This window comes from Mustela nivalis (assembly GCF_964662115.1).
Source record: "Mustela nivalis genome assembly, chromosome: 12".
NCBI classification, from domain to species: Eukaryota; Metazoa; Chordata; class Mammalia; order Carnivora; family Mustelidae; genus Mustela; species Mustela nivalis.
Window position 1 is genome coordinate 88,057,992 of NC_139031.1, and position 22,865 is coordinate 88,080,856.

The window sequence follows — 22,865 nt, forward strand, 5'->3', positions numbered from 1 at the left end:
CAGAGTCCTGGGATCGAGACCCCCCATTGGGCTCTCTGCTCAGCAGGGAGCCTGCTTCTCCCACCCACTGCCATGCCCCACCCCTGCCTGCCTCTCTGCTACTTGTGATCTCTGTCAAGTAAATAAAGAAACTCTTTTAAAAAAAAAATAGTTTAGGGGCTCCTGGGTGGTTGAGTCAGTTAAGTGGCTGCCTTTGGCTCAGGTCATGCTCTGGGGTTCCTGGATTGGAGCGCTGCATTAGGGTCCTTGTTCAGTCACGAGTCTCCTTTTCCCTCTGCTGCTCCCCCTGCTTATGCTCTCTCTCTTTCAAATAAATATATAAAATCTTATAAAAATTTATTTGAAAGAGAGATCACAAGCAGACAGAGAGGCAGGCAAAGAGAGAGAGGGAGAAGCAGGCTCCCTGCTGAGAAGAGAGCCCAATACAGGGCTTGATTCCAGGACCCTGAGATCATGATGTGAGCCAAAGGCAGAGGCCCAACCCAAAGAGCCACCCAGGCGCCCCTAAATAAAATCTTAAAAAAAAAAAACATTAAAACATAGTTCAATTAGAAATCTGAACATATGGCAGATAGATTTTTTTCTATTTTTTTTTGCTTTTTGTTTTTATTATTATTATTATTATTTTGCCTCCAAAGCTTAGACTCACAATGTTAGTTTAGTTTTAGCTCTGACCAGAACTAAGAATTAAAATAGCCCAAGGAACAAAAAATATAGCTGGCATTTTATTGAGCATTTACAATGGGCTGGGCATGGTGCTAAGCTCTTTAAATGCACTATTTTTTTTTTTTTTAAGGAAACATGGTAAGTTGAGAGGACAAATGACACAAATAAATTTCAGGATTCATCCAAGGAGTCGGGTTCTATTTAGGGGAAGCCCAGAGCAGCCAAACATAGTCATGCCAACCTAGAGAGATATTTCCAGTTTCAGACAGGTCTCGAGCTCCCAGGATGCCAAACCAGGTCAATGAAATATCATGCACAGGGGATAACCCAGATGACATCCTCAGCCATTTCCAGCAGTCAAACCCAATGAGTCTAAACCCCCTGGCTTAGTCAGAAATATTTGCAACACCAATTTCTACAGGGGAAGAAAATACAGTTTTGAGAAACAGCGGAACCCTGGCTCCTTTTTCCTCTGAGTTGTTTGAAGAGGCAAACTTGGAAAGGGCTGTCCATGGTGCAGCCAGCTGGAGTCTGCTGTGTCTGCCCAGCAAGTACCAAGTCACAACGCTGTGGGCATTGCCCTGATGTTCCCCAGGGCATGTCCTTTAAGAAGGGGTGAGGAGAATGTAAGAGGCTCTCTATGAAGATTTTTGACCCCCTCCGAGAGGGTCCCTGGGAGCCAGTCTTTAGTGGTTCTACTTGGGATGTGGCAGCAGTGAAGGAATCATCAGCAGGTTCTATCAACTGGCCTCTGTCTTCAGGCCCTGCCTTAGCACTCAGTCTGTTACCCTGTACTTGACATTGATTTGCCCTGCCAGGTTTCTCAACCTCTGTGCTCTCAACCCTGGGGCCAGATAATTCTTTATTGGCTCCTATGCATTATGGGAAGTTTAGTAGCATCTCTGACCTCCTCTTACTAGATGCCGGTGGCAGCTTAATCCCCACCCATGATGACAATCAAAAATGTCTCCAGATATTGCCAAGGGTCTCCCCTGCTGTTCTCCCCTGTGGCTTCAGTTACCACCTAGATGCCGATGGCTTCCCAAACCAGCCCTCTAGCCCTGCTGCTTTCTGGAAGTGCTTATCCAACTCTCCCTGGGGTGTTCCCATCTGTGTATCCCACAGGCATCTCCGAGTCAACCAGGCCTAAACTGATTTGTCTTCTTTCCTCATTCAGGACTGAGCTCCCACTGGCCCCAACCCGAAAGCTCTTCCTCCGTCTGTACAGTCCCCATCTCTGCTCCGCCCTCTCCTGCTGCCACCGTCTCAGTGCAGATGTCACTGTCCCTCATCTGGATAATAACAGCATCTCCCTCCTCCTTTTCCCTGTCCATTCTCCACACTCACATGTGAGAAATCTCTTACGCCTGATGGTGCCCCTCCCTGGCTTTCAAGGCCCTGAGTCATCTGGCTCCAGATGACAATCCTTAAAAGTGCTATCCTGCTTTCCCTCGTCCCCATGTCCTTCATCCAGGCATGTTCTCTCCCCCTTTCACCTGGCCCGCTTCCTCATTCATGAAACACACATCAACTGAAAAGATGCTATACATTTGGAAAGCAGGAGTCCTTTTTGTTTTTAAGTAGCTTCTTTTTTCTTGATTCTATATGGTACATCCTAATATTACAAACCATAAACCATAAACCCAATTAATTTACCTACCTCTAGGGTTGCGGTGTTGTCAGGTGATGGGTGAGGGTAACACTGTCACTTCAAGTGTGGCCTCAAGTGTGTCACTTCAAGTGTGTCCCTGAGTCCTATGCCCAAGGGCAAGGGCTTGTCCTCTAGTCCCCTGGCTCTATACTAAGATTGGGGGCTTGAAAATGGTCATGATGAATGATTGATATCATTTCTTCAGGAAGGGACCCTTCTTTCAATTTCTAATTTGGAGGAAGAGGGTGTCTGTTTTGACAAACGGGCAAGCTGTGGGGGCACAGCAAGTGCAGGAGCATGGCCTTCCCGACCTTGAACTTGAATTGGTCTCCTAGCATTTGGTCGCCTGCTGCACGCTTCCCTTAGTGGAGAAACATACTCCTTCTCACCGTCCAACCCGCTTCCCTTAGTGGAGAAACATACTCCTTCTCACCGTCCAACCCCCCCCCCCCCCCGTTCAAAACGCGGATGCCCTTCAGGATGCTAATGGCACCGCTGCCACTGCATTTCCTGTTGGCAGCAGAGAGCAAGTGAAAACAGAAGCCGCAGCGGGCAACGGCCCAGCTCCCGCGAATCACCCGAGCCTTCCCAGGCCCCGGTCCCGGCTCCTGCACCTCGCGCGCCCTCGTCCCGACCGCTGTGGAGGCGGCGGCGGGAGGCAGCCGGCTCGCCGGGACCGCACTCCCGCACCCCGCGGAAGGCTGCGCGGCGCCCGCGCGGTTCAGCGCCCCCTGCGGTCGGCGCGGGCTCTCGGCGGGGCGGCGGGCGCTGCGGTCGGCGATGTCAGGGCGCGCTTCGCTCGGCGTGGCCCGGGAGGCCCTGGGCGCCTGGCTGCTGGGCGGCCTCTGCTTCTGGGCGTTGGGCGGCCTCTGCGGCCTGGGGGCGGCGGGGGCGGGGGCCGGGGGCGCCCCGGGGACCCCGCGCCCGTGCCAGGCGCCGCAGCAGTGGGAGGGCCGCCAGGTTCTGTACCGGCAGAGCAGCGGGCGCAACAGCCGCGCCCTGCTCTCCTACGACGGGCTCAACCAGCGCGTGCGGGTGCTGGACGAGCGGAAGGCGCTGATCCCCTGCAAGAGGTACGCGGGTCGCGGGGTGGGTGGGCGGCCGGGCCGGCCTGGCGGGGGCGAGGTCGCCGGGGCAGCGTGGGGCCGCCCGCCATCCAACCGCTGGCGGCGCCTCCCCGTTACCGAGGAGAAACGTCGCGGGGAGGGTGGCCGGGGGCAGCCCGGTCGGGGGCTGCGTGGAGGGCTGGGCCCACTGCACGCTGAGATCCTCAGCGGGGCGGGGGCGGGTGAAGAGGAACCTGGCAGGGGCGGGACCGCATCCCGGGGCCCAGGTTCGCCAGGGTCCGCACGCTGCTGAGTCAGGCCCTCGGCGCTGGGAGCCCCCATCATCCGTGGGCATCTCATCTCCACCATCTCATCTCTTCCAGGAGCCATCTGCCCGGAGGCACCCAGAATGTATATATTTTAAGAATTCTTGTTGCGTTTTTAAAGGATTAGGACAACACTGCGAAAGGTGTGGGGAATCAAGGAAAATATCGCCCACAAAGTCATCACCCTATTATAACTACTGGCATTTTGGTCTACTTCCTTAAAGTTTTTAAAGCAAGTGTTGCATACAGTGATAAAAAAACATCATCTTTGTTTATATACCCCATCTCTTACGCGTTCTTAATCGCCATCTTATTGGTTGACCCCCAACCTATTTTTTTTTTAAAGATTTTATTTATTTATCAGAGAGAGAAAGGGGGAGAGAGCGAGCACAGGCAGACAGAATGGCAGGCAGAGGCAGAGGGAGAAGCAGGCTCCCTGCTGAGCAAGGAGCCCGATGTGGGACTTGATCCCAAGACGCTGGGATCATGACCTGAGCCGAAGGCAGCCGCTTAACCAACTGAGCCACCCAGGCGTCCCAACCCCCCAACCTATTTTTAATAGCTGCACAACTAATGCCATTTTCTTAAACCACTTGTCTCACAGTTCACCTTTTCACATCTGCTGCGAGAAAGGATGACCTCTTTCTGAGACCTGGTTTCTATTTCGGGATCACCACCTGTCAGCTGCACTGCTTTCCTGTGGACATTCCTATGTGTGCTCCTCTGGGGGTTATGCCTCCCTCTCTGGGTGACATTTGTGTGATTGGGACGTGCCCTGTGATGTCCATGGTTTAAGGTTCTGGTGAGCAGTAAGATCAGGGGCAAGTTTTGATGTCATTTCACCTAAAAGCGTTTGTTGGAGTGTTAGGCATCTTGAAGAAAGTACGGAAGGGACAGAACCTTTCAAAGCAGTGTCTTTGAGAATGGAAGCTAATGCATTTCTGAGAGTAAAATGTGAGTGCGGAGGAGGGCCGGAGCAGCCAAGTCATCATGGCTGCCTGGGAGGCTCTCTAAGGCCTCTAAAGAGCATTATGGTTCTGCCTCAAAGGACAGAGTAAGAACAGTAAACAACAACCAGTGTTTGAGCACTTACTATACACTGGGCATAGTGCTGAGGAATTTCCACGTATTACATGAAAATTTCACAACAGCATGACAGTGGAGGTTTTATGATCTCTCTTTCATAGAGAATCTGAAGTCCGGGGATATTCAAATTTTTTTTTTTCCAGACCACACAGCTGGGACTTGAAGCTGGGTGGCTTCTGACACCTGTGCAGTTAACCATACTCTCACGCATTTATCATGCATTTTTTTTCACGGCAAGCACTTTGTGTAAACAGAGCGGGTCTTGGGCCGCAGGGAGGTCACAGTCTGAGGGTGGAGTCACATGAAAGAAAATTCCCACCCAGCGAGATGAAGGGTATGCTGAGTGTGACAAGAACACTTAACATGGGCAGCTAACCCAGGCTTCCTGGAGGCTCTGAAGCAGGAGCTAGTCCCCAAGCCTTGCACCAGTGACTAGGGAGGGAAGGCTGCTCAGGGGGGATGTGGACCTATCGCTGCAGGACATCATGGAGCACACAGGGCTGGGTGTATTCCAAGACCTGCAGACTAGTCACTGTTAGGACTGAAGCATAGAGGACATGGAGAGGTCTGGCTCCACTGAAGGATTTTCAAACAGTGAAAGGTTATGAATGGATTTGGTTGCAAATGAACGGTATGGTTGCAAATAAACGAGACCAAGAGACATGACCTGGGAGACGTGTGGAGGTCCAGGAGAAGGATGGGTCATGACCATGGTCATGGTGAGAAGCGGACTGGGTTAATGCATAAATCGAAGACATTGATGGTGGAGGTGAGGGGAGGGAAGGGTCAAGGAGAGGCCCCCATTTTTGGCTTCTAGTGGCATGGAATGGATAGTGATGCGGTTCACTGAGATAGAGTTGGTTTTTTGCACTTCTGATTGTGGGTAAACTGCTAATCTTTCTGTGCACTGGTGTGAAGGCTGGTGCCATGGGGGTGGATTGATGACCGGTCATGTTGCAGGTGGACTGCAATGGCTCTGAGCCCACTGCTGAAGCAGAGGAGTGTGGCCAGGAGAAGCGCAAGGGTCACAGTGTAAGAGGTGAAGTGTTAGAGACGGACAAATCCGAGTCTGAGTGCAGAATCTTAGTGTGGGTCTTGGGGTAAATTGCTGAAGCTTTCTGAGCCTCAGTTTCCTCATTTACAACATGAGAATGCTAAGAGTATGTGATGGGTTTGATGGGGATGGGGGTTCAGTGAGTTCAAGTATGTAAAGCACATAGTGCAGGGTCTGACCCCTTGAATGTGCTCAGTGAATGGCTGCAGTTGTCCCCATGGCCACCACCGTCCTCACCATCCTGGTGAACTTACTGTGGCTCAGAGACTCGCTGCCAGCCAGCCTATGGCTCAGAAACTAGACCGGGCAGGGCAGTCGGGGCCCTGCCTTTGGGAGCTGACTCGGAGGAAGCAGGCTTAACAGCGAAAGTGTGTGTTTCAGCGAGTCCTGGGGCTGGCATGGCGGCCAGGATTCTCAGATCCACAAGACCAGATCATCCTTTCCCTGTCGGCTAAGCTATGCGGGCAGCCAAATTATAATCAGGAGGTGGTGAGCAAAGAGTTGGAGCAAAGTCACTGAATCCAATGATTGCTTGCTCGAGGCCAGGCAGTATGCTCAAAGTTGAGCTTTCCATCATGAGTAAGACAGGCCAGCCCAGGGGAATGGGGTGAGGTGAGATGCAGTGATGTGTTCATTTTTCACCAGAAAGATGGCTTGTTGCTGGTTCTATGTTACCACAACCCTGTGGGTCCAGACTTCCTCCACTCTGCACGGAGGCTTGGTGAGTAGGTTCAAGCTGTCTTAGCAACCCTTCTTCATCTATGACTCTGCGATCGATTCGTATAGTCCTTATATGTGTGCATTATGTCTTTGGTGGGGTCACAGCCAAGTCTTGCTGGCCTAGAACTTTTTTGTCCCCATGTGATTGGTGATTTCTCATTTCTTTGTCCTGACCTATCCAGTGTTGATTTCACAGTTCAGATTCTAGAAGGCAGTTATATTCCCCTTCTTCTCAGTTTCTTGGCAAGATGCTGTCTCACAGTCCCATCTCTGGCCCTCACTCGGAGGGAGAAAAGAATGTTTAGTGCATAAATGCATTTTTAAGCTCTTTAAATGTAGATTTGCTGGAACTAACATGGAAACTTTTTCAGGTATCATCAGTCTGGCCAAAAAACCAGATGTTATTTGAAGAAAATATGGATGGGTTGTCTTTTCATATTTATTAGTAAGTTGAGAAGTAAGTTTTAGAATTGGATCAACTTCTTACGATTTTTATTTTGCATCCAGATTGTTATGGAAAATCCCACTGATAGTTACTGTGGAATGACTAGGACTTTCCAGGCTCTCTTTTCTCTGAGATGATGGAAAAGATTAAACAACTTTACAAGTTTCAGATAAGACAGCCTTAGCAGAGAATGGGGAATATTAGTAATTGATACTATTTTGTTTTCTGGTTCCAACTATCTTTCCTGACTCCTTGACTAAACTCACAAGTATTACATTTGGAAGACTGAGGAAAAGCAAAAAGATTATTTTGTTCCTGCGAACATGTTGAACTTTGTGGGAGAAACAATACTGAATGAATTTTGAGAGGCCACCAGTAACTTATTGCTCCCACATACAAAATGGTGGCTTGGGGGTTGGAATTAATGGTGCTGCTGACATAGAGAATGTGCATGGGAACATTAGGGATAATATCTTAGAAGACTGATCAATTCCCAGTCCTACATGTTCGGGGATTTTGGATGGTAAATGGTGAAAAGAAAAAATGGGCTTTAAATGGCATGACAGGTGGGTTCTCAGTTCAAATTCTGACCAGATCATGTCTGTCTCAGTTTTCCGTGGACATTCTATTTCTTGGAGAACAGAATATCATTTCTATTCTGTAATTTTGGAGAAAGCCACCTATTGTAAAGGCAAGAGCACAGACATGCAGTGAGTGAGTCATCGGACTTCACACATGGCTTCTCGTCCCGGCTTCACCACAGCAAGATCCTAACTTCTCAGCCTATCTGGTTTTTATCTTTGGATTTAATTTTAATGGTCTACCCTGTTTATACTAAATAGCCTTTAAGCCTTCTTCCTTAAAGATGAAATGATACCACTGACACGTTCATTGTTTCTCCTGTTTCTACCATGAGGTAATGAACTTAACATGGGTTCTACTTTTTTTTTCATATAATATATGATTTTATTTTTATAAATTAATTAATTTATTTTCAGAAAAACAGTATTCATTATTTTTTCACCATACCCAGTGCTCCATGCAATCCGTGCCCCCCATAATACCCACCACCTGGTACCCCAAGCTCCCACCCCCCCGCCACTTCAAACCCCTCAGATTGTTTTTCGGAGTCCATAGCCTCTCATGGTTCACCTCCCCTTCCAATTTCTCCCAACTCCATTCTCCTCTCTAATACCCCTTGTCCTCCATGCTATTTGTTATTCTCCACAAATAAGTGAGACTATATGATAATTGACTCTCTCTGCTTGACTTATTTCACTCAGCATAATCTCTTCCAGTCCCATCCACGTTGCTACAGAAGTTGGGTATTCATCCTTTCTGATGGAGGCATAATACTCCATAGTGTATATGGACCACATCTTCCTTATCTATTCATCCGTTGAAGGGCATCTTGGTTCTTTCCATAGTTTGGTGACCATGGCCATTGCTGCTATAAACATTGGGGTGCAGATGGCCCTTCTTTTCACAACATCTGTATCTTTGGGGTAAATACCCAGGGGTTCTATGTTTTTTTTCTCAGCATGTCCCTTTGTGTAGATAAAATCAAAATGCTTTTTCTGCCTTCTCCTTTTCATCTAAACTTCTGCTCCTGGGCAGAGAAATGAGGGGCCACCCTTAAGCTCTCTGGCTGCAGACTCAGAAGGCTCTGGTCTGTGCAGAGGTGGGGTGGCGGGGGAATATTCCAGGGCATGGATAGCATTGCTTACAGAGTTCCTGCACCTATCTGCTGCGGAAGATTAATTCTAATGGCTGTTATCATACTAGGCAACTTCAGCCATCATTGTGTTTGAAGAGCAGGATAAGGGTGTTTTCCCCTCCCAATGTAGAGTTTTATTTTGTTGTGAAGCTATCGGACTCTTACAGAAAGTCAGGACCCAGACATCGCCCACCCCATTGCCCCCCCTCCGAATCATTGGAGGGTGAGTTGCCAGCTTGATATCCCCATCACCCCCAGAGATGTGGGCTTGCATTTCTTGCAAAGAGGGCTATTCCCTGGCACGAGAGCAACAGGGCCACAGAAACCCGGAAATTAACAACATGGATTCATTTCTACCCTCTGAAACTCGGGTCTCTTTCAAGTTCTGCCAGTTGTTCATTTATGTTCTCTATAGCGAAAGGACACAGTTTACATTCAAGCACTGCTTTTAGGTGTCCTGACTTCTGTGTTTTTCTGGCTGAAACGGTTCCTCCCTCTTCCTTGCATTTGGATACTTTGGACGATTACAAACCAGTGATTTGGTAGAATGGGCCTTGATCTGGGTTTGTTTAACATCTCCTTACAATGAGATTCTGGTTATTCACCTGCAGTAGGATACCACGGAGGTAGTACCCTGTTCCTGCTGCATTGCGATGTCCACCGGCATCACCTGGGTAACTAACTGACGGCTGCAAGGTTTTTTTGGTGTGAAGTGACACTTTTTAACTCTTTAATGAATGCGTATTTTGTAGGGAGGTGTTTTATTTTATTTTATTTTCCCTTAGAGAGGGAGGGAGAGAATCTTAAGCAGGCTCCATGCCTAGTGGGTAGTCTGACTTGGGGCTCAACCCCAGGACCCTGAGATCATGACCTGAGCTGAAATCAAGAGTCAGGTGCTCAACTGACTGAGCTACCCAGGTGGCTCCCCTGTAGGGAGATATTTTATTTTTTATTATTTTTGGAAGATTTTATTTTTCTTTATTGGACAGCAATAGAGAGAGTGAGAGAAATCACAAGCACAAGGAGCAGCAGAGGGAGAGGGAGAAGCAGGTTCCTCACTGAGCAGGGAGCCTGGTACAGGGCTCGATCCCAGGACCCCAAGTTCATGACCTGAACCGAAGGTGAACACTTAACCAGCTGAGGCACCCAGCTCCCTGGTAGAGAGATCTTTTAAAACCATATACACATCCCAGTTTTCATGATACTCAGTTTATTCATTTATGTATATCAGCAAGGACTCAAGGATTCTCACTGTATTGCATTTTGATGTTCACACTATCCCAGATCTGGCCAGTGGGTCCTCTTAAAGTTGGCTCTTAGGTTCTTTAAACACGTATCTCTTATTCTCTGAGCACTTCTTTGCTTTTTGCCGCAGTAAGATGTTCCAAAATCATCTGTACTCTCTCTGCTAGGGTCTCAGAATGAACCATTTCTGAACCTGGAGCTGGTAAAAGTAACCTGGTTACTTTTACTGGAGAATAATATTTGGAAGCCAAGATCTCTGCTCTAGTTGTGCTCATGGCTACTAGGGGTGTGGCTCCCAGACCTTCTCAGTGGACAAAACAAGGGTATGACATAGGTTTGAACACACAGAGTTACTTACTCATACGCATACACACAAATTTACGTGTGCATACATTGCTAAGCTTCTAATTCTGATCCATATACATATTTACACCAGAAACTCCAATTCCATTCCACCTGCACAGGGTTCATTTTTGGAGGTCTCTTCTCAGAGAAAACTGGCTCCATTATTGGTTGCCGTAGGTAACCAGCTCTGCATCGCTGAGATGTGCCCTCCCTACATGGGTGGTTCCCTCTCCCCACTTGGGCTCCGTGCCCTGGGCTAATAGGCCATGCAGATGCCGACCTTGCGTGGCCCTATCTAGTCATTTTAGATTACACTGTTGAGTGAGAGGAAAGGGCAGATCAGGTTATTTATTTATTTTTTTGTATGTTTTTCTTCTTTTGGATTTCTCAGGGTTATATTGTTGTAAATCCTCAGAATCCATCTATGTGGCTGAGGGAGGTAAATTAGTATGAACTGCTCAACAAATTGATTATTTATTTCTTTATAAGATTTTATTTATTTATTTGAGAGAGTGTGCACAAGAGATCACAGGCAAGGGGAAGGGGCAGAAGGAGAGGGAGAAGCAGACTCCCCGCTGAGCAGGGAGCATGATGTGGGGCTCATCCTGGGACCCCGAGTTCATGACCTGAGCCAAAAGCAGATGCTTAACCCACCGAGCCACCCAGGTGCCCCTCCACAAATTTATTTAATCACAACCCTGTTTTGTGTGGACTGGGCTTATATTTTCAGAAATCACAACTTTCAGAATTTTAGGAGAATGTCTCCTTTTTGCCTCTACTCCCTCCCCTTGATCTCTGATGGCTAGAGCCGGCATTTTCTTTTATTATTAGCTCAGGAAGTCTGACTGATGGTGGCCTTTTGATCCCTGAAAGTGAATCATGCCGATTTGCAAAATTGAGTTTTTCTTCAAGAAAGAGATTTTCTTGGAAGCCCGTAAAGTTTGCTTTGAGTCTTCATTCAGTGGGTCTGTTGACCCTGGATTTCACAGGGTTGATGCTGGGATGCTGAGGAGAAGCAGGCGGTGGGGAGGCTGAGTGCCAAGGAAGACAAGCCCCCCGGAGTAATAGGGCTGGTGGGCTGTAAGACTAACTTATAACTAGAAGCCAGAGGTGGTCGCCAAACTGCTCTGAAAACATCTTTACTTCTCTCTGTCAACCTTGAGCTGTTTCTCCCCGACTCTGCCCTCGAAGATGGCGGTCAGGGGCAGAGTGCCCAAAGATCTGAAAATATTCCACCAATTAGTGGTTTGTTTTTCCTGGAATAAATGTGATAGTGTTATATTTCCCCGATTCCAGTAAAACTCTTCTATTTTCCCTTTCATAATTTCTTTTATTTTACCCATCTTTAAAGAAAAAATTCCTCTCTTGATCCCACCAGCTGAAACCCCATTCTTCCCATCGACTTAGAGCAAATCTCACGCGAAGTCCAGTCTTCGAAGCCCACCCTCTCTCGAACCCTCTCCAGTCAATCCCTGAGTATCACAACTCCGCTGGGCCTGCTCTGCTCAAGAACGATATGCTTCCCATCGTAACTGAACAATCCTTTATCACTCCTCATTTTCCTGGGCTCACTTCCTCCAATTTGGTATCTTCACAGACCACATTCTTCTGGTGTCCCTCCTTCCGTCCCACTCCCTTGGCTTCTCAGTCCCCTTTGCTCTTCCCGCTCTTCTTCTTCTTCTTCTTCTTTTCTTCCCGCTCTTCTTCTTCTTCTTCTTTTCTTTCTTTCTTTCTTTTTTTTTTTTTTTTTTTTAAAGATTTTATTTATTTATCTGACAGAGATCACAAGTAGGCACAGAGGCAGGCAGGGAGAGAGGAGGAAGCAGGCTCCCTGCTGAGCAGAGATCCCGGCATGGGGTCGATCCCAGGACCCTGAGATCATGACCTGAGCTGAAGGCAGAGGCTTTAACCCACTGAGCCACGCAGGTGCCCTGTTTCCCGCTCTTCTTGAGACCATCAGTGGTAGAACGTCCCAGGGCTCGGGCTGGCCATGCCTTTACTGTTCTGTTGCACCCCTCGCTTGGTGCCCTCAGCTCAGTCACGGCTTTACCCAAAACTAATGCCTGCCCTGCAAATGCACAAACAAACCAACAAACGTTGTTCTTCTTGCAGGTTTCTGAGGTTCACTTAATAGCAATTCCAGTTGCTTAGGATCAACCCTTAGACTCATCCTTGAGTTCTTCTCCCACGTGCCACGGGTAGTCCATAAGCGAATCCTGTCCACTCTCATTCTGATATAGGCCCAGCATCTGACCCCATGTTCACTGTCATCGTAAAGGCCCAAACCCTCATTGTTCTTGCTTGGGCTTCTTGTGCTAACCTCTTAACGGGTTTTCCTCCTTCCGTCCCCACCCCTTTGGTCTGTTCTCAACATAGCAGCTTGAATGATTCTGCTAGAAATATATCAGGTCACTCTTCTGCTCAAAACCCTCCAGTGCCTTTCTGTCTGTCAGAGTGACTCTCCTTACCAGGGCCCAGCCGCCCTGATGGATCTGCTGCCATCTCACCCCCATATCTTGTCTCTGAGCATGCAGCAGCCCTTCCTCGCCAGCCCCCTCCTGTACCCAGCTCAGCAAGCTTCCCCCTGTTGGCATTTGGGTTGTTGTTTCCTGTGCATAGAAAGCCTTCTCCCTAAAAAGCTGCACAGCCCCCTCCCAAATTAGACTGTCTCTCCAGCCGGTATTCTCATACATCACACCACACCGCTTAATGTCTTCAAGATACTGACCACAATCAGACCTACTATTTAGTGCTTTTTTTTTTTTTTTAAGATTATTTATTTATTTATTTGTCAGAGAGAGCAGGAGCACAGAGAGCTGCAGGCAGAACAGGCAGAGGGAGAAGCAGGCTCCTTGCTGAGCAAGAAGCCCCATGTGGGACTCGATCCCAAGACCCTGGGATCATGACCTGAGCTGATGGCAGACACCCAATGGACTGAGCCACCCAGGCGTCCCTATTTAGTGCTTTTTAAACCCGTCCCTTCATCTCCTCTGCCTCGCCTTGCCTGAAGCAAGATTCCACCATGAGGAATTTTTATCTGGTTGTTGCTGTTATCTCCAATACCACAGATATAGTTTTTTTTTTTAATAGTTGAAGAGGAAATGAATAATAATGGTGACCTCTACTCATTGTAAAAGAATACCCAACGACAGGTATGCACAGAGAAAGAAAGTAAAAATTATCTGTCACTGCTCAACCGTTATGGCTACTCGTAATGTCTTCTGAATATCCTAGGTGATTTTTTAAAAAGATTTTTTTATTCCTCTGAGAGACAGTGAGGTGGGGAGGAGCAGAGGGGCAGGGAGACTCTCCGCTGAGCATGGAGCCTGACACAGGGCTCGATCCCACGACCCCGAGATCATGACCCGAGCCGAAACCAAGGGTCGGATGCTCAGCCTCTGCTCCACTGCAGGTACCCCTGTCCTAGGTGAATTCTGAGACGCACAGCATGAATACTGAAGCATACACTGTTTCACAATGGGCTTTTGTTCACTTAACAATATACTGTGCAAGCTTATCCATACTGACTAGTCCACTGCTATCATCTTCCAACTCCCAGCTTCTCCTTATTTAGGTCTCAGCTCACCATCCCCTCAGAGGGGCCTTCTGTGACCCTCCCTACCAGCCACTCCCCACCACATCTTGTTCTCTTTTCCTCCGGACACGATCCCTGGGTGACATCGTCTGGTCAGTGAGTGTGTCTGGTTTTTATTGTCTGTCTCGCCTCCATGAAGGGGAGAATATTACCGGTTTGATTTATCACCCAAGCTCCAGCACCTAGAAGCGCTTGGTACATCACAAGACTCCATAAATATGTGCTGAGTGAATAAATAGCATTTTCATGGCTTTTGGACTACTAGCATTGTAGATGTTCGTGGTGGAAAATCTACATAACACAGAAGAGCAACATAAAGAGAGTAAAATTGTCTCATTGTCCTGCTATATGGGACTAAGAACTCTGATGTATGTACCTATGTACATATGGATTTCCTTCCCTATTCCTGTGTATTTCCTGTGATTTTAAAATTAAAATGGAAACATGCTCTGCATTTTTTAAATTTAACTAAATATTGTGTGCACTTCTCATGCCACTAAGTAACCATTAACAGAACCGTTTCTCATGACTTGTGGTGTTCTAGCCAATGAGTAGATCATAGCTTCTTTAAGCAGTCCCTTATTATGGGATAGTCATATTCATTTCCTGTCTGTTTCCCACTAGTATAGACTACTACACCCATAGCCTTGTATTTGTGTGCAATTAGATGCATACCGCTTTTTAACATATTTTGGATACATTCCTATATAAGAAAATGATAGAAGAGGGATTTGCACATTTTTAGGTTGTGACAACTTTGCCCTTTGGGAAGGTTGCTCCAAAGGCAGACCTTTCAGCTGGCAGAATGTGATTGTTTGTGTTTCCCACACTCACGCCTATATGGAGTCTAATGATTTCTGGTCATTTCTGATACGATAAAGAAGAAATGGTAGGGCAAAATGGTGTGCCTGCGGTGATGTCACACCCCCTTGTGATTCTCGCTCTGTTGTGACTGTCTCTAATCCTCCCCAGGTAAGTCCCCTATGGGCCATTGGTTTAGTAAATATCAAGTTCAGTAAATATTTTTCTGACCTATTTTGTAAAGAATTTCTTCTAATAAGGATGGGTATTAAATAGTCGTTTACAAGTCTGCTTGATTTGACTCAATAACACTTTATTGAAGATTTGTTTTTAATCCATAGCCACAATTTAGCTTGTTCTTTAGTTTTTATTTTTCTGCTTTCCATATTTTAATGTAGAAAAGATTTGTAAAATTATAAAAGAATTGGCAGGTCTTCAATATGTCTCTATCCTCTCCAGCCTCGAGGTTGGAAGAAATTAATTCCCGAAACCATTAGGACCTAACTCCTTTTGAAGAAGAAACTCTTTGATCTCTTTTTAAGGTCAAAGATCTAAGATCTCACTAGGCCACCGTAAGGGTATTTTCCTCTGGCTATTGATCCACTTAACTTTCTGCTTCATTCTGCGTTAGTTGGCTTATTTATATTTTCCTAGAAGATCTTCCATTTCATCAGGATTATATTAATCATCATAATAAGTTTGTACATGATATTCTCTGAACCCTGGAACAACTTCAGACCTTATCTACTGATATCCTTTTTTTATTCCAATTTTCTTTTTCCTCATGATTACATTTTAACAATCAGTCTGTGAATTTATGGAATGTTTTATGGTTCATTAAGTATTTATATTCTACATTATGTATCTTCTTTACCAAGAATGGTTTCTGATATGATATGGCTCTGCCTACCCATATTATGAAAAGCTTTTAGGCAGGCTTATAGTGGCGACCCCCTAAGAAGGCATACCATGACCTCCAGAAATGGATCCCCCAGGTTTCTTTCGCCCACAAGCTACTCCCCTGCTCTTCCCTCACCAAACACTCTCTTCAGTGTTTCCCTTGCTCCTCAGTCCCAGTTTTAGAAAATTTCCCCCAGTATGGTACTGGAAGTTTCCTGACCACTAATGTTTCCTTCAGAAGCAGTGCCTCTTTGAACAGAGAGGCCATGTGAAGAATCAGACCCCCAACAGGGTGCCTCAGTGGCCCTCAGACCCTCCAAAAACTGGAGAAGCTCTTGGACAGATGGCCCCTAAACAGAAGGCAGCTGCCTTTGGACAAAAAGGCTGTGATGCTCCTTCATGGAAGGAGCCTTTAGTTGTGGCTAAAGTTAGACAGACTGGTAAGGTTCCAGAGTGTGAGTTGTGCCAATGAGTGAGAGCCATCAGTCTGCCCCAGAAGAGGCACCAAGTAACTCCTCCAAACTCCCCTGAGTCTGTTTAGTTTGTTGGAACAAATACCAGAGACTAGGTAACTGGTAAGCAACAGTTCATTGCTCATAGTTCTGGAAGTTGGAAGCCTGACAACAGGGTGCCCGTATGGTTGGGAAGGGCTCTCTTCTGGTCATAGACTTCTCATTGTATCTTCACATGGTGGAAGAGGCCAGTTAGCTCTCCAGGGCCTCTTGAATAAGGACACTAATCCCGTTCACAAAGGCTCCATCCTCATGACCTAATCACCTCCCAGAGACCCCACTCGTAATGCCTTCACCTTGGGCATTAGTTTTTCAATGCACGAATATGGTAGGTTTGAGGGAGGGACACAGTCTCTCAGATCATAGCTCCCGAAGACGCTGGTGTTGTGGAGCATCTGAGAAATCGCCAAGGAAGGTGTTGTCAGATGGGAAAATGGTGCTACACGGCTGGGGGGCACATTAGGTCCTTGTTCTAACACAGCATTATCAGCTGCAGGTGAGCTGTAACTTAGGAACCACCAGACAGTTGTTGTGGGATCCAGGTTCAGCCATGATGAATGCAAGGCCTTCTGAATTTGCTTGAAAATACCTGGAGGGAGGACTGTGGTAAGCTGGACCATCTGCACTGATTTCCGAAGCTTTTATAACACATGAGCCCACGGCCCCCGCTGGCCCCCCGCCAAGTCCCTTACTGAGGTACAGCTTATATTCTCTGGAATTGTAAGTCCTCCTTCCCAGACAGTGTCATCAAGAAGCTGATGATCCAGGATGTCAAGTTGAGAAAGGCAGATCATTCCTTTGAGGAAGATGCCCGGACCACCATGGGGTTACTGAGTTGGCTGATATCAAGAGGGAACAGTGTCTCCTCAGGAATTCCAGGGACAAGTCTTGGCAGAGGGGCCCTGGGAGATGTGGTGAGGCAGTGGCAGCAAATGTGGAGAAAGCACAAGATGATGAAGTTCTCATTCCAGAAGGAACAGGGCAGTAGGCAGTTTTACCAGCTTGCCCTGTGGGGAGCAGAGGTGCTGGGGAGAGAATGGACCCCAGATTTAATATTCACTGAAATGTCACGTCACGTGCTGTGTTCTGATGTGATTTATGTGTTTCCTCTGGATGTGGGAGTCCCACCTCGCTCTGAATCGAGCCCTCTCCCTGTCCCCTTTGTCACACACTGTATTTTGGATGGCGATCCCCCTCCCCCAATCAGGCTCCAGCCTCTCATATTCATGTGTTGAAAAACTAATGCCCAAGGTGAAGGCATTATGAGTGGGGTCTCTGGGAGGTGATTAGGTCATGAGGATGGAGCCTTTGTGAACGGGCTTAGTGTCCTTATTCAAGAGGCCCTGGAGGGCTAGCTGGCCTCTTCCACCATGTGAAGATACAATGAGAAGTCTATGACCAGAAGAGAGCCCTTCCCAACCATGCTAGCACCCTGCTGTCAGACTTCCAACTTCCAGAACTGTGAGCAATGAACTGTTGCTTACCTAGGTTGCCCCTGGGACCCCCGGAGAGTTTCCCTCGTGATGTTTCCGTTCTCTTAAGGAGTGAGGGGATGAAGCTTGGGAATCCATTTTTCTGTCACCAGAACACAGTTTCTTCTAGAAAAAGACAAGCATTTATTTAGGTTCCACTCAGTAAGTTGAAAAGAATTTAAAGTGCTTGGGAGATTTCTTCTGTTCCTTCTTTCACGATACTGAGTCAAGCCTCTATAAGGTCATCTGCTTCATGTGTTAAACACAGAGGACGTTCTATTGTGTGAGTGTTTGCACAAACTTTACACAAAATTCTAAGTAGCATTGCCACAAAAGAAACATAAATGGTTTTACCCCTTCTACTGTTTGCTGCGGCATCTTTCATGCTGATAGGGTTATCTATCTGAAACCTCTATTTTGATTCATGTCTCAGTCAGCTAGAAAATGTATTCAATTAATTTTCTTCAGAGAGGGTATGGCTCTGGTGGTACAGTTCCAGAGATTTTGATAAAGATTTTATTCACTTGTTTATTAGTGAGAGAAAGAGTGTGCATGTGCATGTACGAGCACAAGTGGGGTGGGGGCGGTGCGGTGCAGAGCCAGAGGGAGACCAGCAGACTCCTGGCTGAGCAGGGAGCCCGATGTGGAGCTCAATCCCAGGACCCTGGGATCATGACCTGGGCTGAAGGCAGACAATTAATCGACTGAGCCACCCAGGCATCCCTAGAGTTACCTAGAGTTCTGGAATCGTAACTGTTAATCTGCTGCTTCTGTTTCTTATTTGTTTTTGTTTGTTTTCCATATCAAGAGCATTCTGTGCTACCTCTGCTGCGTTTTCTACTTTGAAAATCATGTTTTTCATTAGAGAGCTATCTTTGTAACCATGCGTTATTCTTTGTTTCCTAAATTCAGTATTTTCTCAAATCCCATTGAAAGTAAAATATAAGATTTCTATTTTAGACTTATTCACTGTTAGCTGCAAGGGCATCTGTGTTTATATTTACACACAGTGGCAACTGATATGTTTCTCCTGAGAAGCGGGGTACTGGCTGGACGAATCTGACTAACCTCGTACCCTCCCAGACTCCTTACCTCCCTGTGATACGTAGTTCTAGAAACCACTGCATACCAGGGCAACATGGGTATCCTGGTACTAATAAAGCTCTTCTTTTCGGTGGTGAGAAGAAGACATCTTGAACTGTTGTCTCATTAGACGTTTTTTATTATCTTCCATCAGATGAAAGAGTATCTGTCTGCACGTTGCCAGTTTTCATCCTGAAACATTCTTGGAAAAAAGAAATCTCTTCAGTTTCTTGAGCAGCCTTTTCCTCTTTTGAACTAGAATCCAAGTGGTGGAAGCCCATCACCTTACAGCTCCTTAAATTGCACACGTAATTATTCTTTGATTTTACTTTTCCTAGGGCTGTGTTCTCAAGTAACTTAATTTCCCTTTTGTTATATGTGGTTGTGTCAGCCTGCACAATGAGTTTCTGTCTGACACAACAATTTTGAAATAGTGTTTTGCTTTTAAGTCTCATAATTACCGTCGGGTGTAACTCAATCTTGGTGTGGGCTAGAATGGCAAGCAGCTACCGCTCGGTTCTTCCTGCTAAGAGTAAGATTGCTGGCTTACATCGCTGATCTGTTATATTGCATCAGAAACAAATCCAAAGTTTGTCGAATTTCTTCCCTAAAAGCCAAAGTCCTTTTAGTGATCACAAAATTATATTCGTCCACTCCCTTTTCTGCAATTTAAGATGTCCTGGATGCCAAGCAGTTAATAGGTGGTTGGGAAGAATCACTCCTTCCCCTTGTCGAAGGAGGGGAAGGAGCATGTGTTGGTGAATTAGAGCGAGTTTGGGAGGAGATCCCACCTGGAGTCCAATCCTGGCACCTTATGTACAATGTAATTATGCTCTCAGTCTCATAGTTTCTCCTCTGTTTAAAAAAGGAAGGAAGGAGGGTGCCTGGGTGGCTCAGTGGGTTAAAGCCTCTGCCTTCGGCTCGGCTCATGACCTCAGGGTCCTGGGATGGAGCCCCACATTGGGCTCTCTGCGCAGTGGGGAGCCTGCTTCCTCCTCTCTCTCTCTCTGCCTGACTCTCTGCCTACTTGTGATCTCTGTCTGTCAAATTAAAAGAAAGAAAGAAAGAAAGAAAGAAAGAAAGAAAGAAAGAAAGAAAGTAAGCAAGCTAATAATGAGTCAGGCAGTGGAATTTGCCAGTCGGTAGCCCCTGCCTCAGACTGTTTCTTTTTTTTCCCCCTTGACTGCTTTGGTTCAAGACAGAAAAACAGTTTCCTCCCAGCTACACAGGCAGTAGCTGTTCGGGTTTATCTTCACCCGGGCCAGGCTCTGATATTGTGGGTTCTGGGCGTAGCCAAGTCCTTGGGCCCTGCTCATTCTGGAATGAAAGGCTCTCAGAGAGTTGTTAAAAAGCATCTGCTAGATCAGAGCTATAAAGCAGTGGATTTTCCTTATTTAGGGCGCTTTCAGCTGTGCATGTCAGAAAATCTGACTAACAGAGGCCAGAACTATAAGGATGTTTGTCTCAGAAAGCCTCAGAATGCTGGTGATGCGTGTTCCTAGGTCTGACTCAACAGCATCATCAAGGCCCCTGCCATCCTCTCCTCTGCCATTCCCAGAGAAAGTTGGCTCACAGTTGCAAGATGGCAGGCTGACTCGTTACCTCACGGTCTCCAAGTGGCCGCCCTGGACTCCAAGCATTACTTCTTTGTGTTCAAGGATGGAGAGCGGGACAGGGAGTCTGTTTTTTGGAAAGAGGAGAACTCTCCAGCAGATCTCCTCTTCCAACAGACTTCCTTTTAGATCTGCGAGGCTAGAACCAGCTATACCCCCCCCACCAAGGGAAACAAAGGAAGGGAATCAATGAGAATACTTCCTCAGCCTGTGTGTTGAGAGGCAGGCAAGAGAGAAAGGGAGATATGCCTGTGGGTCTGCTCCGGCGGGGTCCACTATAGGACCCAGGACCATTCTCTCCTTCATCCTTCCATCCTGCCGGATGAACCAGCCCTTCTTTGGTACATCACCGATCGTATCTTCTGTGCGCAGGTGAAACGCGCAGTTTCCTCATCAGACATTAACTGGTGATCGTAAACGTAACCACCGGGAGGCTTGCCTACAAAGCTACAATCCCTTACATTTGTATAACAACTTTATATCTGCTGATTCAAATCATCTTTATAATAATGCTTGGAGCTTCAAAATTCTACTCTCTCTTTACATATGAGAAATAAGGAGATGCTTAACTGGTTGAGCCATCCAGGCACCCTGGCTTCTGATTAAAAAAAAAAAAAAAAGAAACTTTAAAATTCACATTTGGGGGACAGTTGAGTATGGACCAGATATTAGGTGGTAGCATTAGGGAATGAATTTTCTTTTTTTAAAAGATTTTATTTGTTTATTTATTTGACAGAGAGAGATCACAAGTAGGCAGAGAGGCAGGCAGAGAGAGAGGAGGAAGCGGGCTCCCTGCTGAGCAGAGAGCCCGATGCGGGGCTCGATCCCAGGACCCTGGGATCATGACCTGAACTGAAGGCAGAGGTTTAACCCACTGAGCCACCCAGGCGTTCTTCTTTTTTTTTTTTAATAAAGATTTTTATTTATTTATTTGACAGAAAGAGATCATAAGTAGGCAGAGAGGAGGGGGGAAGCAGGCCCCCTGCTGAGCAGAGAGCCCAATGCAGGGCTCAGTCCCAGGACCCTGAGATCATGACCTGAGCCGAACGCAGAGGCTTTAACCCACTAAGCCACCCAGGCACCCCGGGAATGAATTTTCATTTCTTAAGTGTGATAATAATAGTGTGGTGAGGAGGCAGAAAGTATTTTTTTTTCAAATATTTAGAAACTAGATAAAGCAAATATAGCAAAATGTCAACATTATGGAATTTAACTGGTAGGTACAAAGGTGATTTTTGGGCTAGTCCTTTAATTTCTGCATTTTAAAAATATTTCATAGTAAATTAATAAAAAGTGATTCCATAAATCTGTATTTTTTTAACCTAGAAGGATATGAAGGACAAATTGTCGAACTTAAAACAATAGGTTATAAAACATAATTCACTCATTTTTGTAAAGCATGTCTAGTACACATAATGAAAAATCGATATGATATTTGCACAGTATGTTCATAGCAGCGTTACTCAAAATAGCCAAAAGGTGGCAACAACCCAGGGTCTATACAGAGATGAAGAGATAAGCAAAATGTGGCCTCTACATTCAGTGAAATATTAGCCTTTCAAAGGAAGGAAATTCTGACATACACTGCAGCATGGATGAGCCTTGAGGACATGATGCTGAGTGAATAAGCCGGTAGGACAACTATTGTATGATTCCCCTTATTTATGGAGGCACCTAGAGAGTCAAGTTCACAGGGGGAGAAAGTAGAATGGTGGTTACCAGGAGCTGGGGCAGGGAGACATGGGGAGCTGCTTAGTGGGCAGAGTCTCAGTTTTGCAAAATGAAAAGAATTCTGGAGATTGTTTGTACAGCAATACACATATACTTAACGCTATTGAACTACACACTTGAACATGGGTAAGATGGCAAATTTTATGTTACGTGTGTATTGCCACAATTTAAAGAAATTTAAATAAAAATACCCATATATGTTTAGACACAGATGCACAGAGTTGTTACTTCTGTAAGTGTGAGTTTCTGGGCAATTTTTACTCATTTTCCATTTCTGTACTGTTGGATTTTTTTTTTTTTCCTGTTGAACATGAGTCAGCTGTACAAATCCCAGAAGATATAAAACTTCTACAGGTTTTCAGTGTTTGAGGAAACATGACGATCGTGGAGCCTAATTTTCAGGACAGTGGATTTCAGGAACAACAGAGATGATCAGTGCAGCCTGAACAGTTTGTCCAAAGCAACTGGAATCCTTGGTCCCGTGAGGAGCGAGGCAAAATGGGGGCACTGGGCACGTCTGCACTGAGGCTGGTGTGGAGAGCTCAGCCTGCTGACCCTTTGGCCGGGCCTGGCCGGCCTGACCTTGCTCGCAGCTGAGGCCTGGCAGGGCCCTCCCGGGAGCTGTGCTTTGCTTGGGGTCTGGCCAGTGAGGAGGAGTTTGCCGGCTGTTGTTGACCCGGGCCTGACCTGCCCGCCTCGTCCTCCAGGCCCTTTCCAGCACCTCACCTTGCCTGGACCCCGGGAATGTGATTTGTGACTCCTGTCCTCCCAGCTTCCTCCATGTCGGAGCCAGGCTTTGATCTCGCTTCCCGGGATCGAGTTTCGGTTGAAGACGGTCAGTCCAGTCCTTCGGGTCT

General features: G+C 46.6%; 1 protein-coding gene across 3 annotated transcripts in view; it reads left to right on the forward strand.

Annotated features, from left to right (window-relative positions):
• Positions 1-3,097: 3,097 nt before the first annotated feature.
• EPDR1 (ependymin related 1) overlaps positions 3,098-22,865 on the forward strand; it is a gene marked incomplete at its 5' end in the record, with an annotated part of 142,540 nt that continues 122,772 nt past the window's right edge. For all 3 annotated transcript variants that reach the window (XM_082692025.1, XM_082692023.1, XM_082692024.1), the window contains one exon: positions 3,098-3,390. In XM_082692025.1, the coding sequence (XP_082548151.1) occupies positions 3,098-3,390 (293 nt within the window). The remainder of the gene's footprint in view (positions 3,391-22,865) is intronic.